The following is a 15,513-nucleotide window of genomic DNA, read 5'->3' as shown; positions in this document are numbered from 1 at the left end:
GCACAGCGGGACCTCCAAGCAGGGAGAAGCACTCCCAGCACAGCTGAGGTGTGAACCAGCACTAAGATGGCTGCCACCGCCCGCAGCCCCCCTTGGGCGGGGCATGGACTGAGAGCTGAGATTTCATTGGAGAAGTGGAATGTCACTCCCCAGATAAGGCAAAGGATTGGCTGTCCGCCATGTGCCTCTTTCTAGGGCAGCAGGAGGGGACAAAATGGAGGTTGTGGTGGTCAGGGTTTGCGCTGGTTTTATCCCTGCTCTAGCAGATTCCTGGGATCTGACTTGGGTTCTGTGATGCCTGAGGCCTGCTAGAGGTGCATTTATGAAGCCATAAATGCACCTCTATGCAGGGCAGCAAGAGTTGTTCTGAAGATGACTTTACAGCAATTTCCACCATGGAGCTGTGCATAGAGCTGCAGGCTGAGGCTCCCAATGGCCCTGGGCATCTTTCTGCCCTTCCCTGCATGCAGGACGTGGCACTCTTGCAGCACTTGTTCCTCAGGCTTGCTGCCAGCCCTGCGCCTGATTTTTCTCCTAAAGACCTGGCTCACGTTGGAACTCTCTTTAAGAGGAAAAAAATGCTGTACATCTTTCAGAAGAACCTCAGACGTGATCTTTACACACATCAGTGGTTTGAAAGCAACCAAAAGGTAAACAAACAAACACAAAAATTGTTTTATATTCTTGTATTTTTTTTTTAATTTTATTTTTAAGGCCACCTGATGATGTGGGAGAGGGGAAATGAAGTAGAGGAACGATTTTTTCTTGGTTTTACAGTCAGCAGTCCTGACATGACATTTCTGCCCCATTAAATTCTGTAGGATTTTTCATTTTCTTTAGATTTTAGTAGGGCTAAGTACTTAACCTTTGTATTGGAGTGTCTATGTTTTGCCTTTTAATCATATATTTATGCAAATCAAGTCCTTAGGGCTTAGAAATGAAAATGGCTGAAACAATTAGAAGGTTTAAAATAAAATAAAAAAAAAATAAAAATCCAGGATTTGGATCTTTCTGCACCTGAACACCAATGTGCACAACAAAATATCGTACAGGTTTCCTGTGTTTAATACCAAAGGGCGGTTTTGTAAAACAGTCTTTTAAATTGCTTACAATTTGCTTCTTTAACAAAGTATATGTATTGTTTCTATTTGTCATTTTGAAGTGCCATATGGTGGCAGATACTAATCCACAATATGTTACCATGGTTCTCTCTGATCGCTCTTGAAAACAAGATAATTACCCAAATGGAGACTTGACCTTTCATTCAGTTTTAATGGACTGTTTTCTGAGCACATTTTTAATCAAAAAGAAGTGCACGAAATGTTGTTGTCAGAGCTGGCTATCTATATCTTGCCTGGGAATGCAGAAATCTTCAGGCCAGAATCAGATGATAGACCAACTGTCTACTCGGCACTCAGAGTAATGATGTCTCAATTCTCACTGGGGTTTCTGGAAGTAGCTTTGATGTTAAACAAAGTTTTGAAATATGAAAGCTGTGTTGATATCCTTCTTCTCTGGACAACAACACATAAGCAAAGCTGGTCTGTCTTTGGCATGCACCTCATCTTCCTCCTTCCCACACAGTACTAATAGAAGTGAATGTACAAGACAGAGCTTGGATATGCATTTTGATGTTCCTGACCTTTAGTTTTTTGTAAGGTGGAATATCTTGATGTCATCTAGCAAGTTAAGAGGCTATGGTTTGTGTCCGCTTTTGTGATATTATGTTATTGTACGTCTCCATATCAAGAACTATGACTCAGTCTATCAGTGACTTAATACGTTTCTATTTTTAACATATGAAAATAATCAGAGCTCCTGGTGGAATGGAGCAAATCTGAGTGGACTGTCTGCATGTGGTCTCCTTTTTATTTCATAAAGGAAGGCCTGGCAGGCACCGAGGTCAGTAGTGTTTCAGAAGGACGTGCAATAATTCTGTGTGCCTGCAGTTACTGCTGATGGGCTGTGTTGCAGGCAGATGCTATAAGGATCAGCTGCAAAACTGGTAGCTTCTTCTGTTTTGAAAGAAAGTGGGTTTTTTTACTGCTTAGGTTATGGAGTTCTCTTGCTGGTTTGATTTTTGGTTTGCTTGGTTGGTTGGTTTTACAAAAATGGTTGATAACATGTAAGCCAAAGAAATGAATGTTCGTTCTTTTGAGGAAGTTTTTTGATGTGCATTACCCTTTTATTCTGGAATTTGGTAGCCCTCCTGTGTTGTTTTCCACTCCTCCAAATGATTTTTTTGTCTGGAACACAGAACAGACCTGGGCTTAGCATACTGCCTTAAACCATTATTGTAATGATAGCAGCAAATACAAAAATTTCTGAGCACTACAGGATTAAACTCAGTGTATTTCCCAAGGTATTTGTTGCTGAATGCATATGCTGCTTGCCTCCATTTTGATAAGGCATGAAAGCAATAGAAGTCCTATCTTTAAGACTTTTCCCACTGGGAAATCTTGAATTTGTGAATATGGTGACAGGTTATATGCATCACAAAACAAAAATGCATAATTGAACAGCAGCAACTGTCTGAAAATAATCCACTGCTCCAAACAGTTGAAGGCCCCAGCATGACAAGTCACCAACTATTAAAATGTTCCTTCTGTGATCAGTCTACATATTAAGTATTAGCTGTGAAGACATGAAAGAAGCAGTGTAATTCCTCATGTGCCACACGTTTTACTGTGCCTAAAATCATGTTTCATAGGAGCGTTACCAGTGTGGGCACATCAGATGCTAGAAGAAGTGGCATCATCCCCCAGTATACTGGTTGCTGAATGTGTTTGGCTTCCATGTGGGAACAAACAGAAAGTATGGTTTCCTTATTGGAATAAAAAGATGTTTCAGCTTAGATAGAGCTTCTCGTCTTACTTTAGTGATCCAAATTTATTTACATAATTAAACTCCATATTATTCTGCCTCAAAATGTCTTACCACAAAGATGAGCAAGTGAGTAATCTCTAACATTTCCAGAATTTTACTCCGAAATTTTCGGTTGCTGCTTAACAAATTTTCAAGTTGTATTCAGATACTTAAGAAACCCATACAACATATTTGCTTTGGGTTTTTCCAACCCACATCCAAGTTACACAAAACCAGTACATTCCTCTATTCCTAATGCGTGAGGGATAACTAACATCAAACTCATTGCTTGTGCAAATTGAGCTTAAGGACTGTATTTAATTGAACTCAGAGCCATGTTTCTTCTGTGGGCAAAGAGAGGCAACTTCTGAGGCACAAAAGTCTCTCTCGTTGGAATCCTGTCCCAAGGACCTGTAGGCCCAATGGAAATATTCCTCTCTGGAGCATTCTTTCTTCTGATACTGTATTTGTTCTTAACAAGATACTGCTCTCATGCTACTAATGATAGTGAGAGTACTAAATCTCTTAATAAGAAACTATTTGAATTAATAAGGACATTGCTGTAGAGGACCAGCTTGATTCTATATGCAGAGATTTCTATGGATTTTTCCACAAACACCTTTATTAGGCCTGGACGAATAAATACTCCAGTTACTTATATGAAAGGTAATGCAGTAAAAATTTTACTAGTAAATTCTGTGTGTGAATTCAATCTAAAAATGTTGACTCGTGAGTGGCGCAAGTGCTGATACTCTCATTTATTATGAATTAGCTGGATTTGGCTGAGCTTTTGAAGCTGATAGGATTGCATTTATTGATCTCTTTTCACTGGTATCAATAAAAGCAAAACAACTTGTTGCCCCAGAAGGCTCTTCGTGCAGTCATCTTCCAGATTCACTTGAAGCTGTTGATTTTGATACTGCAAGCTAGATAATGGGAGTGAATCCATAGAAGAAGCTCTTTCTGGTATGATTTCTGTATTTGTTGCCAATGGAAGGACGTAAGCCACAGCCCTATTGCTAATTCTGTGTGAAGTCAGCTTAGCAATGGATTTGTCATTAATATCTACATTTTTCCATTCCTTTAGCTCCAGATTCTGCCATGTCCCTTAAAAGTCTTCCTGCTCTGTAATATCTCTCTCACTGTCTTTTTCTATACTATCCACATCCATTTCTCATGTCCCTGGATGCACTTTTAATAGTAACTTCCAAAGTTAAGCTGGATTCAGAGCTTCTTCCCATGTTTTCTACCAGCCTCTGCCCTGCCAGGTGGTTCAAAGAGAATGTGCTTTGTCTGGTTTAGAGTTATGTGCAGATCTTTAGTCCAGTTATTATATCTGTCTTGGCTCACATGTTTGCTGCTACTTCCTCCCAGGTTCTGGGCAAACTGAACAACAAGGACATAATTTGATCCATCCCTGCCTTCCCTGCACTCCAATTGCCAGCAGGGGATCTTTCCTATTAGCTACTTGCTGAGCTTCGTGAAACGAATGCTATCTGAGACTTTGGCTTTTCAATGAAATTAGTTTTAAATTACCCAGTGAAATCCAAAGTTACTAGGCGGAGGCAGACATGTAAGCGAGCAGAGTGTTGCTAGTCACACAAGCTTTGATTAACTGAGGTTATCAGGCTTAAACAACAGTAAGTGAGAAGATGGAGGCAGTTCTTGTGAAGCTCTTTGTTAACTTTCAGGACTGGCTGCTTGTTACCTCTCTTCTGTCTCTGTGTAACAAGAGATAGAGGGACTGAGAGGTGGCAGCAGATGGATTTCGGTGAAACTGTGGTGGGATTGTATCATGTTTTGCTTTAGATGTCTTATTACATGGGAATTGTTAGTCAGTTGATATTAAGAGGTAATCTCAGTGCCTGGAGGTTTGGAGATGCCTTATTTTGGATGTGTTATAGGAGAAAAATAAATTGTAGGTAAGAACACAAGTGTCCAGGGAGGTATTCGCTAGTAGAAAACTATGAGAAGAGATTTGGAAAGGTCTGCTTGCTGCTCTGTCTGAACCTCACAGGATCTGGAGGAGAGGAGAGAAAAGAGCAGCTTGACCTTTCTGTGCTGCCCTTATAAGAGGTCAAAGGAATGAAACAATAATGGCAGCCTTCAGTCTTGAAAAGGGCAGCAGAAAGAGAAGGGCAGTGGCAGAATTCAGCTGCTGCTGTATTTTCAATTAACATTTGCTGCTGCAATCCCATAACTTTTCACTGAGTAGGAGCCAGGATAAAAGCCACCCCACTTAGTGTCCATTTCACAAAGTGAAATCTAATTAGTAAAATGTTTAAAAGTTAATGAAGAATACACGATGTCAGAAAATATGGTCTAATGAAGAGCAGTCCTCTCATATCAGCACTGTGCTGTCATAAACTACTACGTAAGTCATATTTTGGTGTTGATGCTAATAAAGTACTATAAGTAATGGGCCAGGAGGTGTGCTGTGCAAAATGTCTCGCCATCTCTTTAGAAGTTCAACTGTAATGTTAATGGAGGCTCCCTGTAGACACACGCGCAAGAGCATCTTACTAAATCCTGGGGATTGCCTTCCATTTCATATCTGTTTCTCCAGAACTTTGGCCAATAATCCTTTAGATTTCACTGAGGTCTCTGGGATGCAAGCACTGTCTTACTTTTGGGCTGTTGCTTTCACATAGATGCGGTCTAGCTTGTCTGAATTGTCTGAAGAGCACCAGGCAGCACCTGAGTTCCTCATTTTGTAATGAAATACCAAAGTTGGAAGATAAGATTTTGAATGCTGCAGTATTTCCAGAGGAAAATCTCTGAGTCTTAAATTCAATGCCACTTAATATGAGATTTTATTCCTACACTTTGAAATTCCAGTGCCTTCATCTCTGGAGGAGTTTCTAAGGAGCGCTTTGCATCTGTGGGAGATGCACCAGAAATGGAAGGTCTTTGATTTTGCACATGGAGACTGAATAGGAAATTGTTAAGCCAACAGTCTGACATAGCCTTGGTTGCATTTTTCAAAAGCTTTGAAACACAGAGTTGATTTTAGTTGATTTTTCTTAATAAGAAAGGGCTTTTTGAACATTTAAAAAAAAAAAAAAAAAAAAAAAAAAAAAAGTCTTTGGACAAAACCAAACCTCTGGTGGATTTTTTTTTTTATTTTTTTTTAATTTTGAGGTTTTTTGGTTGTTGGTGTTTGGGGTTTTTTGTGTTTTTTTTTTTTTTTCTTTTTTTTTTTTAAGTATTAGGTGCATCGGCACTGCAGAGAACAAGGCCAGATTGTGTGTGGGAGTACATCAGCATTGCTCCATTGAAGCCAAACAGAGGATCTGTCCCTGAACACTGAGTCCTACAGGGATCTTAGGTAATTTCTTTCTGAGCCTCTGGTGCCGTCTGCAAGCCGGTCAATTGCACATGAAGCTTCTTTTTACTGCAAACATTTATGAAAATTGATTTCAAGCGCTTGCTGTGTCAAGATCAAAATACAAGTCATGTCAGACTAGGACATGATCATTATACAGTGATCAGAAACTCTCAAAAACAACGCTAGGAAGGACATTTCTCTGCCATTCTGCTCCATGACTAATTATGTATAACGTATGGCTCTTTTAGAGGGAGCTGCAGGATGATGGGTGTGTGTGACTTGAAGAGAAAGGAACAAAAGGCAGTAGGTGGAAAATGACATTATTCTTAAAGAAGAAAACGTGAAAGGAAACTCAACCACCAGCAAAGGAACTAGGTGTGATTAGAAGAAAACATACAAAAGTGATCCCTAAAGAGTGGGAAGTAGAAGCTCTTCTCACTTCAGGTAACTGAAAGGTAGGGAGAGAATCAGCTACCATGCTTCTCTAGTGGAGTTATTTATAGCAAAATGCTGAAGGGAAGTGAACATACTGGAGCCTTGCTGTGTAGTAGGTATTAAGGCATAGATAGGATCTATGACAAAAAGAAAAGACCTTTTTACAGCCTTTCCAAGAGCGAGTTCTGTGGCAACTTAACAGTAATCTTGTATTCACCTGTATCAGCAGTCACTGGATCTTATTTCTTAGTTCCCAAATTAGGATTTCTGAACTAACAGCTGTGTTTAGGGTGAAAATCCTGGAGAAAATCTCAGCATCAGGAGTACCTCCTACATCAAGTGTACTTGAGTGGATTTGCCACAGGGAGAAAATCTTGTAACTAATCTTAATTCATACATCGTACCCATTTTACACATTTTGCATCAGAATCGGGCCAGCAGCTGTTAGAGGGAGCCCAAGAAGCGTGCAGTGACAACATGACATTGAGGTGTTTGTAGTCCCAGCCATCAGTCACCCAACCATGCCCCTGTACTTTGCAGGGACTTGCATGGCAGTTTTACCAAAGCAGCTCTCAGGGCAGCGTAGCCAGAGGTGAGCAGGGGTTAGGACACGTGGGAAGCTAAACCAGCACTGAAAACCAGCCTATGTTCTCTCAGGTGTGTTCAGTAGGAACAGAATTAAGCCCTTCATGTTGTGTCATTGTAGAGGCTCCTTCATATCTGAACGTTTTCAGACTGTCTTTATATACTTAAGTAGCAGTAACTAGGTTTGTGATACTAGAGAGAAAAACATTCTGAAAGCTTTCAGATGTCATTCAGTAGTTAAATTCTGAGAGGTCTTTCTGGGGCATGAGATCTGGAGGTTTCAGGCTGTGTGTGAATAATGTTACTGCGTTAAAGATGATGTCAGGGTTTGTTGTTTTATTCGTTTGATTTTTCTGTTGTTATTTGGTTTGCTCTTTGGATTTTGTTATCTTTAGGTTATTTTTGAATGTCTTAAGGATATATTTTATGAAGAGTGATTAAAAAAACCCTGGTGTTTACAGAACTTCTGATGTACCAAGAAACTCAGTGAAGTTGATTGTTGTGGGTTTTTTTTTTCCTCACTGGTTGGTAGAGTATTTGAACAGCTTTATAATTCGGATGGGATATGAATTTGGGAAAAGGGAAACTAATTGGCTGAATGTATCCCTTTCACTTTTTGAACCCAGCTCCCTTCCCGGAATCAGGTAAAGGTCTTTAGTTAGCACATTTCTTGTTAATGTGTTGTTAACAGATTTTCTCTGGTTTCTTCACTGACTTTCTACTGTGTATAATTAACACTTGAATGGCGTGAATGGATGTCTAAACCGCATGGTGTTGTTCCTGTTATTTGAGTGGATGTCGGCTGTGCTTTTAATCAAAAAGTGAGGCTTGCTAGGTTCTGTTAGGGCTTACTTTGCCTGAAGAGGGGAGAGACAACTGCACAAAGGGAAAAGGCAGCTGGAGATACACAGACAAAAGCTACAAAGAGAAGAGCCTTCAGACGCACACGATGTTCTTTTCTTGTGTATCCCTGATACTGGATATGAAATAGTAATGTTCTGCCTATCTGTTGTCATTGCTAACTCTATAATAGCTGTGTTTAATTTACAGATGTTTAATTGTTCCCTCTGCAGTGCCCACCAACTTCCTCTTAGCCCTGCTTCTTACAGAGGATGACACAGATGTATTCACTCACAGATAGATATTTCATAGGGTCCATGAAGCAGTGCAAATAAGCCCTCATTGTGCATAATGCTCATCAGAGGAGGAAAGCAGAAAAACCATTTTAACTTATCTCCTATCTCTGAGGCAGGATGAGCACACAATATAGTATATTTTTAAAATTCTTTAACGATGGGCAGTTCATTCCTAAGGGCAGATTCTCACTTGGCATAAATAATATAATTCATTCATTAGTCTTGCTATGCTGATTTTTCACTAAAAATCATCTCCATAATCTTCAGTGTATCATGCTGCATGCTCCTTGCCCAGAATCCCATCACACGGGATGGTCAGATATGACAATGCATGCAGTATAAGTAGACAGAGATAGATCTCCACAGAGATCATTTTGAAAGAGCCAGATGGCAACAACCACATTTATTTTTTTCCCAGCTTCACAAATATGTTTTGCAGCAGGGCTGTGTCTTTTCGTTCCAAATGAACCCAAACAAAAACTCATATATCTTTTTTTTACGTACATTTCAGTTCCTCTGGGAGACATCTGTGGGCCCAATTATACAAAGTCCAAGCACCATTTTACAGATTCACCATCCAGGAAGCGCAGTGACATAACCAGATTGCTTATAATTGTGCTTTTTTAATTGGTATCCTGAAACATTAAAAAAGCCAGGGAGAAGCAAAGTTATTGATATTATTACATATGCTGCTGCTTTGCATGAGTAAGCCTCTGATTAGCTCTGGGATCCCTTAAAACACATCTTAGTCACCCAAAAATTTGGAGAAAATGTCTGTAGTCAAATTAACACCCACAGTTGTCATTTAGTATTGCTTTGCCTTCTGCTTGCCCTCTTCATGTTCCTTCAACTATTTTGTCAATTTTTCTGTTCTATCTTGGTGTCACTCATAAATTCATACCTTCCTTTTGATACTTTTTATGCACAGGAGACAATAGCTTCCAAATAAAGTCATTACTATGTCTATAACCAACAGAAAACATATCTGCATGTAATGGAGGTAACATTGCACTCCTGCTTCCATATGGGACCAGCTAAATTGCAGCCATGTTTCTGAGAGCATTGGTCAAACCCTTCTCAAACTCAGCAGCTTGGGGGCCCATGGCCACCATCTCTAGGCACCATTTCCAGTGCCTGACCACGCTCTCAGTGAAGAACCTTTTCCTTATACCCAACCTGCCCATCCCACTGTGCAGCTTCATGCCATTCTATCAGGTCCTAAAGTATATTTAAGTCAAACATTTTTAAGGATGGCTTTTCAGTTTTAAAGTTTTCAGTTTTCAGTTAATATTTTTTGTGTGATTAAAATTGCTATTTAAAGTGCTATAATTCCGGATTCCCACTGAACTAAAGCTGGTGCTTAATGTAGAAGCTGGAGGAGACAAATCCAGATTCCTTTCACCTGCTCTCTCCTCATGCTTATTTACATGGACACTAGGGTAGGGCTGCAGGTAGCTTTAGGACTGGAGGTTAAGTCTTACTCTCACCCATGTTCTGCCATGGGAATCTCTCTCCTCTATCTGAAAAGTAATTTGAAAACTATCATCCCATTTGGGCTGTTTGTTTCTTCCTTGTAATTGTTGTGAGTGGTTTCCCTTTTAATGCAGAGTACAAGCAGGCAGAGATGCTAAATGCAGCAGGGTGCTAGGAGCAATCTACATTTTGCTGAGAAGACATAACTCTTGTAGGTTCATTCACAAACCATGCTCTTCTCAGACTCAGACTGAACACTGCTAAGTGGGGCCAAATTGAGCTGGTTACAAATAGGGGCTTTAGTGCTGTCTTTGAGCCAGCACTGCCAGGTGATCGCACTATCAGCTATCTCATCTTTCAGAGTGTGATGCTGGCCTGAAAAAGGTATTCGGTACACTGGGAAATAAAAGGAAAATCCATTTATGTTCATTTTCAAACTGCTCTCTGAATGATTTGGAGGGTTCTTTTATTTTTGTATTTTTTACTTCTGCTTGGGGAAAGGTGAGGATCATTTTAGATCCCAGTAGGTAATTGTTTGGAAGCAGTAAAATAAAGGAAGCAACAAACCTCTCCAAATATCATCTTCTAGTATGCAGTGGCAATGGCGCTAACTGTGGTTGCATGGTATCTCTATGAAACACACAAACATTTTACTCTCTGGTGATCTCTCACTTAAGGATAACTTTAGGTAGCAATTTATGCTCAGCTGTATTCTGCCCTATTTCCTGGCATTTCTAGTATATCAAACAGGCATCTTTGGCGCATTTGCCTTTGTACTTTGGAAGGATTGTCATTTCAGAGATGACAAATCCTTTATACAAATTTGAAGAACAACAAACTCTGTGTGGCTTTTATATTCAAATTTGTTTACAGAATGATATTTGCAAATAACTATTTAAGTCACTTTTTTTTTTATTCTGATGATGCAGTCATCAGTAGTTTGTGCTTGGAAGTATATTTCTTGCCTTACGTTCATTATTCATGATGGTTCTGTAGTTATTCCTTTGCTATGTGAATCTACTGCATTCATTAAATATCATTTCATAAAATTGATGGACTGTGGCTGGCTTAAGTTTATCCATAACATTTTCAAAGAGAATATATCATATAACCAGCTTGTAAGATAAGCTTGTGAGTTTTACAAAGTATGCAGATTTATTATGTGTTTCTTGTTTGTGCTGCTCTACCATCCTCACTACTGCAGGAAGCACACTCCTCCAAACCAAACCTTGGTGCTTAAAGAGGTGCAGGCACTTGTTTCCATTTGACATTACTGAACAAGCTGCTTCAGGGTTTCACCTCCTAAATGACCAAAGTGATGAATAGTTTTGGAAAAATGTGAAACTTTCAATTTTGTTTTCATTGCATTTTAATCTAATTCCCTCTACTGGTTCTAGCAAGTTCTCTATCAAATATTTATGTTGCAATTCCAGTATTGCACAGCTACATCTCCATTCAAGAAATGTTTATCTTTCAGAGGTGCATAATGTACAGAAAGGATGCAACTCTGAGATCCCTTGTTTTTCAACTTTATGTACAATTAAAGAAAAATGGTTGTTTCTGTGATGCGTAATAATGCAGAGAAGGCAAAGGTTGCAGGAGGAGGTCATCTCCTTTGTTTCCACAGCTACTATAATTATGGGAGAAAAAATCACCCTCATCTGAAGAAGGCCTGGCCTTGTGCACCGCAAGCTTTATCTATTTCAGTATGACAGATATCACCTTTCCCTAATTTCTCAAATCTGTGTTTTCCATCTGTCTGTATTCAGGAAGTTACATTTTCTTATCATCACTAGTCTTGTGGAAAGTGGGGCTGAGCCTTAATAAAGTAAAAACTAAATAGCACAAAGAGTGCTGTCACAGTGGACAACACAACTGAAACGTGATGTCCTCTGTACTAATCACAGGAGAAGTGAATTGCAGATGGTGGGAAGTGCTGTGATCATCTGATTGCATTAATGTGCAAGTACATTAGCTTAATGTATCGAAGGTCAGGGAGTTTACATCTCATTGGCACAAAACTGGAAATCTGCAAAATGTAATATAAACCATCAACAAGTGTCGTAATTGATTGTCATTAAGAAATTAAACTACCCAAAGAGAACTATTTCTAAGTAGTGGAGATGAACTACAGAAATGCCTGAAATTTTGCAACCACCTTGTCTCAAGGAATACTTTATTTGCCAAGTGCTGCTCTACCTGTAGTCATGCAGTTCCGGTAGCTTTTGCCTAAGCAGGCTGGTCATGTAAGTCTATCTACAGAGTCAGAAATAAAGGATCAAAGCATACTATTGAACATCGATGAGTAGTAATCTGCTGCTTTATAGGAATTGACATTCTGTCTAGATTATACTGTAGATGAACGTGTGCATAAATTAAGCAGTGATGGCAGAAGAACGCTAGTGAGGTTGGCAGTTACAGTACTGGTCATTTATAACCATCATGGGAATGTGGGTTTTCCGTCTGCTTTCCTAAAGCCTATAGCTGTTGTGATGCTACATTTCTTCCAAGCCTGGAGGTATTGCTTTGTCTAGAAGAACGCTCTGGATCCTCTGAGCCCACACATTTTCTTGACATTTCACAAGTGCTTCTGTTTGTTCTTTGTTGGATATAAGTTTGCTCTCTTAGCCTATTCACTGAGAGATGTAAGAAGAATGTATGTAGTAAAAACCGGAACAATTAGTTTGCTTTCACTGATGGAAGACAAGGCAGAACCAGTGAGCCTGGCAACTTCTGTACATTTATGGGTTCTGAGGCAACAAGTGTTAGGACAAAAACATGTTTTGGAAAGCATTTCTTACTCCTAGAGCTGTTTCCCCTCAAAAAGCTTACAGCACTGACAACCTGAAAGTGAGAAATTCCCTTTGATGGAAGTTGCTTTACCTTTGATTCTCATTCTGCTTAGCACCCTTGCTCAAAATAGATGCCTCCCACCTTTTCTTCTTCCAGCCAGTTCAGCTTACTTGTTATAGTCAAACAACTTTCACTTCTCAGGCAGCTCCTCAAGCCAAGTGTTCAGGTAAACAAACTGCATCTTTCAGAGCAAACCACTGGAGAATTTCACTTCTTTCCCATGCAGTTTTCTTCACGGAGTCCATTCAAAACCTTCCCTTCTAGGAAAATACATTCTATTTCAGCGAGGAAGAGGCATATGCAGTAGAGATCCCACAATGACCCTAAAGTTCATAGTGGTTTACATGGTTTTCTATCTCCTGGCACAGTACGGATGGTTTAGTCCTAAATGGAGCTTGTAATGCAACAAGCCAATGACAAAACATTTGCCTTTAGCTTTCAACACAGAGCCATCATCTTTCAAAATGGAAAGTGAGAAATGCTCATCTCAGCTTACTCTTGAATGTTTTTTTGCAGTTAGTAATGATTCTACTAAATTTCATCAGTCTGTACTGATGTCCCAGCAATGAGGAGAACTTTGCTGCCCACCACAATCTGAAATGGGGCATGGCTGTCATCAAGCCTGTGGGATTGCTTAGTTTAGGACTTAGGTGGGGTATTTTACACTGTAAACACTGTGCAGTGCTTTCCAGGCCTTACAGTAACACTGTGTGTGTATCCATGTCCAATCATCACACTGCTCCTGATTTCTGAACTGAGGGGTTCTTTCTATGGTTTTTTGTTCTTTTAGCAGCCAAAGTGAAGGGTGTAAAAACAAGTGGTTAACTATCTTCCAGAAGCACACTGAAGTTATATAGCTTAACAGTTTTCAAAAAATATTTGGAAAGAATATGTAGCTGTTTTTCATTAATGTTTTCTTTTTGTCTTTATTCCAAAAATATTGCAATCCTGTGTACTTAGTATCTTACTTTCTGCAGCACAGTGCTGGCTAGAAAGAATTGCAAGCAGCATAAACTTGATGGGAATATGCAAATGTCAGGAAATGAAGCAGGCTGTGCTAGAGTGCCATGGATGGCAGATCTCAGTTTTATAACGAGGAGGATTTGTTTGTTTGTTTGCTTTTGTTGTTAATGAGGCCGTTGGGCAGAAAACAAAGGGTGTGAGTCAATGACAGTTTTTTCCTCAATGCAAATACATTTCTCTGATCTTCCTTATTCTCTTCTCTTTGTGTGAGCTAGTTATAAAGGCAGCCCTCAGAGTGCTTTGTATTCTTGAGCCTGCAGTATTTTCACATCTGTCATCCCAGAAATCATCTCCTATAACAGCCTTTCTAACACTGCCAGGACATTTATCTTCCTGGCCTGCTCTTTCCGATCTGTTCTGTTTGTCCAGTAACCAAAAGAACCAAGTCTGTCACATTTCCTGCTAACTCTCTTGTAGACTAAAACAAATCCTGCCTCCGAAATGCTCCGAGCTCTGCTCATAATCCTGTGTACAGACATTACCACCTGCTTCCTTGTTTCATCACTCACTGACAATTATATGACTCATTCATGCAAAGTAGAGATGAATAATTCGCATGAAATTTGAGTTTACCCAAACTTTTTAAACATTTTCTGATGTTTGCAGATGTAGCTCCAGCTTATGAGTCTTTGGGAGAGATTTATGGTTCGTTGCTTTTTTTTTTTTTTGTTGCCTTTTAAGTGTCATCTCTGTGCTAACTGTTCCAGTCCAGCTCTAAAGAACAGATTTCCAAAAGCCAAGCAAGTAATGTCCTTGTCTTATACATAATAAAGCCTAGTTGCACTCTCAAGAAGTGTAAAAGTATAAGAACGAAGAGTTGCCTTTTACTATCTGCCAAAAGCAGACAGTCATTAGAATATGAAAGCTAATCTTTCATATTTATTTCCTCCCACTATTCAGAGTTCAGATTCTGTCACTGCAATTGGGTGATTGATGCCAGAGTTTGGTGTCAGGGAATGTTTCACTTCTTACAGACCAAACATGGGTGCCCATCACACAGTGCATTTGAGATGATGTTTCCTACCCATCTACTGAGCAGCTAATGTTAAGAATGCTCTGAATATTCCACACAGCCTGTTAGAACATTTCTTCCATGATGCACCATGGTCTTCACAGATGCAAGTTTGGGTATTTAGCAAACTATCTTACAACATAGAGATGTGATAGCACAGGAACACCTACGTAAATGTATGCAAAATGCTTTGAACCTGAGGCATCTGATTGTCTTGATATTGAAAGAGGGATTCTTAGCGTGGTCACAGGGCCAAATGAGCAAGCTTACCCTGCTTTTACATCCAAGCTACTACGTGCCCCAAGGTGGTAAGCTGAATATCTGAAAGGATTGTTTTCTTTTGTGAAAAGCCAGTTTTTCTTTGAGAGGAAACTCTAGGGAAAACAGGGTTAGCGAGTTCTCATACTCTGCTAACATAATTAATTTAAAAGGTTACTCTAAAAGGAAGGTACTTATAGGCACTCTACCACATAATAAAACCATATTTGAAGCAGACAAATGGAGCTAAACAAACAAGGACAATCCACAACTCATTCTTAAAGGTCTGATGTTGCACAAAAATGAAATGTGAAAAAATAAAAATAATTAAAAAAAAAAAAGAAAAAAAAAGAGGCTTTATAAGGTAATCGTTATTCTGAGTGTGTGTCCCTGGTGTAATGCCCCTCTGAATGGCAATTTTTACAATTCAGGTTATTGGCTATTTCACCACATTCCAGAAGATTCAAAATTAACCAATTCAGCATCTTCTACACAGTATCTATGGCTTTTTTTTTTTTTTTTTTTTTTTTTTTTTTTTTTTTTTT

General features: G+C 39.4%; 1 protein-coding gene across 1 annotated transcript in view; it reads left to right on the top strand.

The window, feature by feature from the left end:
- Positions 1-224: 224 nt before the first annotated feature.
- The window catches only part of ST6GALNAC5 (ST6 N-acetylgalactosaminide alpha-2,6-sialyltransferase 5), a 115,269-nt gene continuing 99,980 nt past the window's right edge, over positions 225-15,513 (top strand). Inside the window, exon 1 of the mRNA XM_042873081.1 lies at positions 225-650. Within this exon, the coding sequence (XP_042729015.1) occupies positions 345-650 (306 nt within the window). The 5' untranslated portion in view covers positions 225-344. The remainder of the gene's footprint in view (positions 651-15,513) is intronic.

Source organism: Lagopus leucura, unplaced genomic scaffold (assembly GCF_019238085.1).
Source record: "Lagopus leucura isolate 7727_CA_CO unplaced genomic scaffold, USGS_WTPT01 Super-Scaffold_100009, whole genome shotgun sequence".
NCBI lineage: Eukaryota > Metazoa > Chordata > Aves > Galliformes > Phasianidae > Lagopus > Lagopus leucura.
The sequence above is the reverse complement of the archived record's forward strand: the minus strand, read 5'-3'. Positions and strand labels throughout refer to the sequence as shown.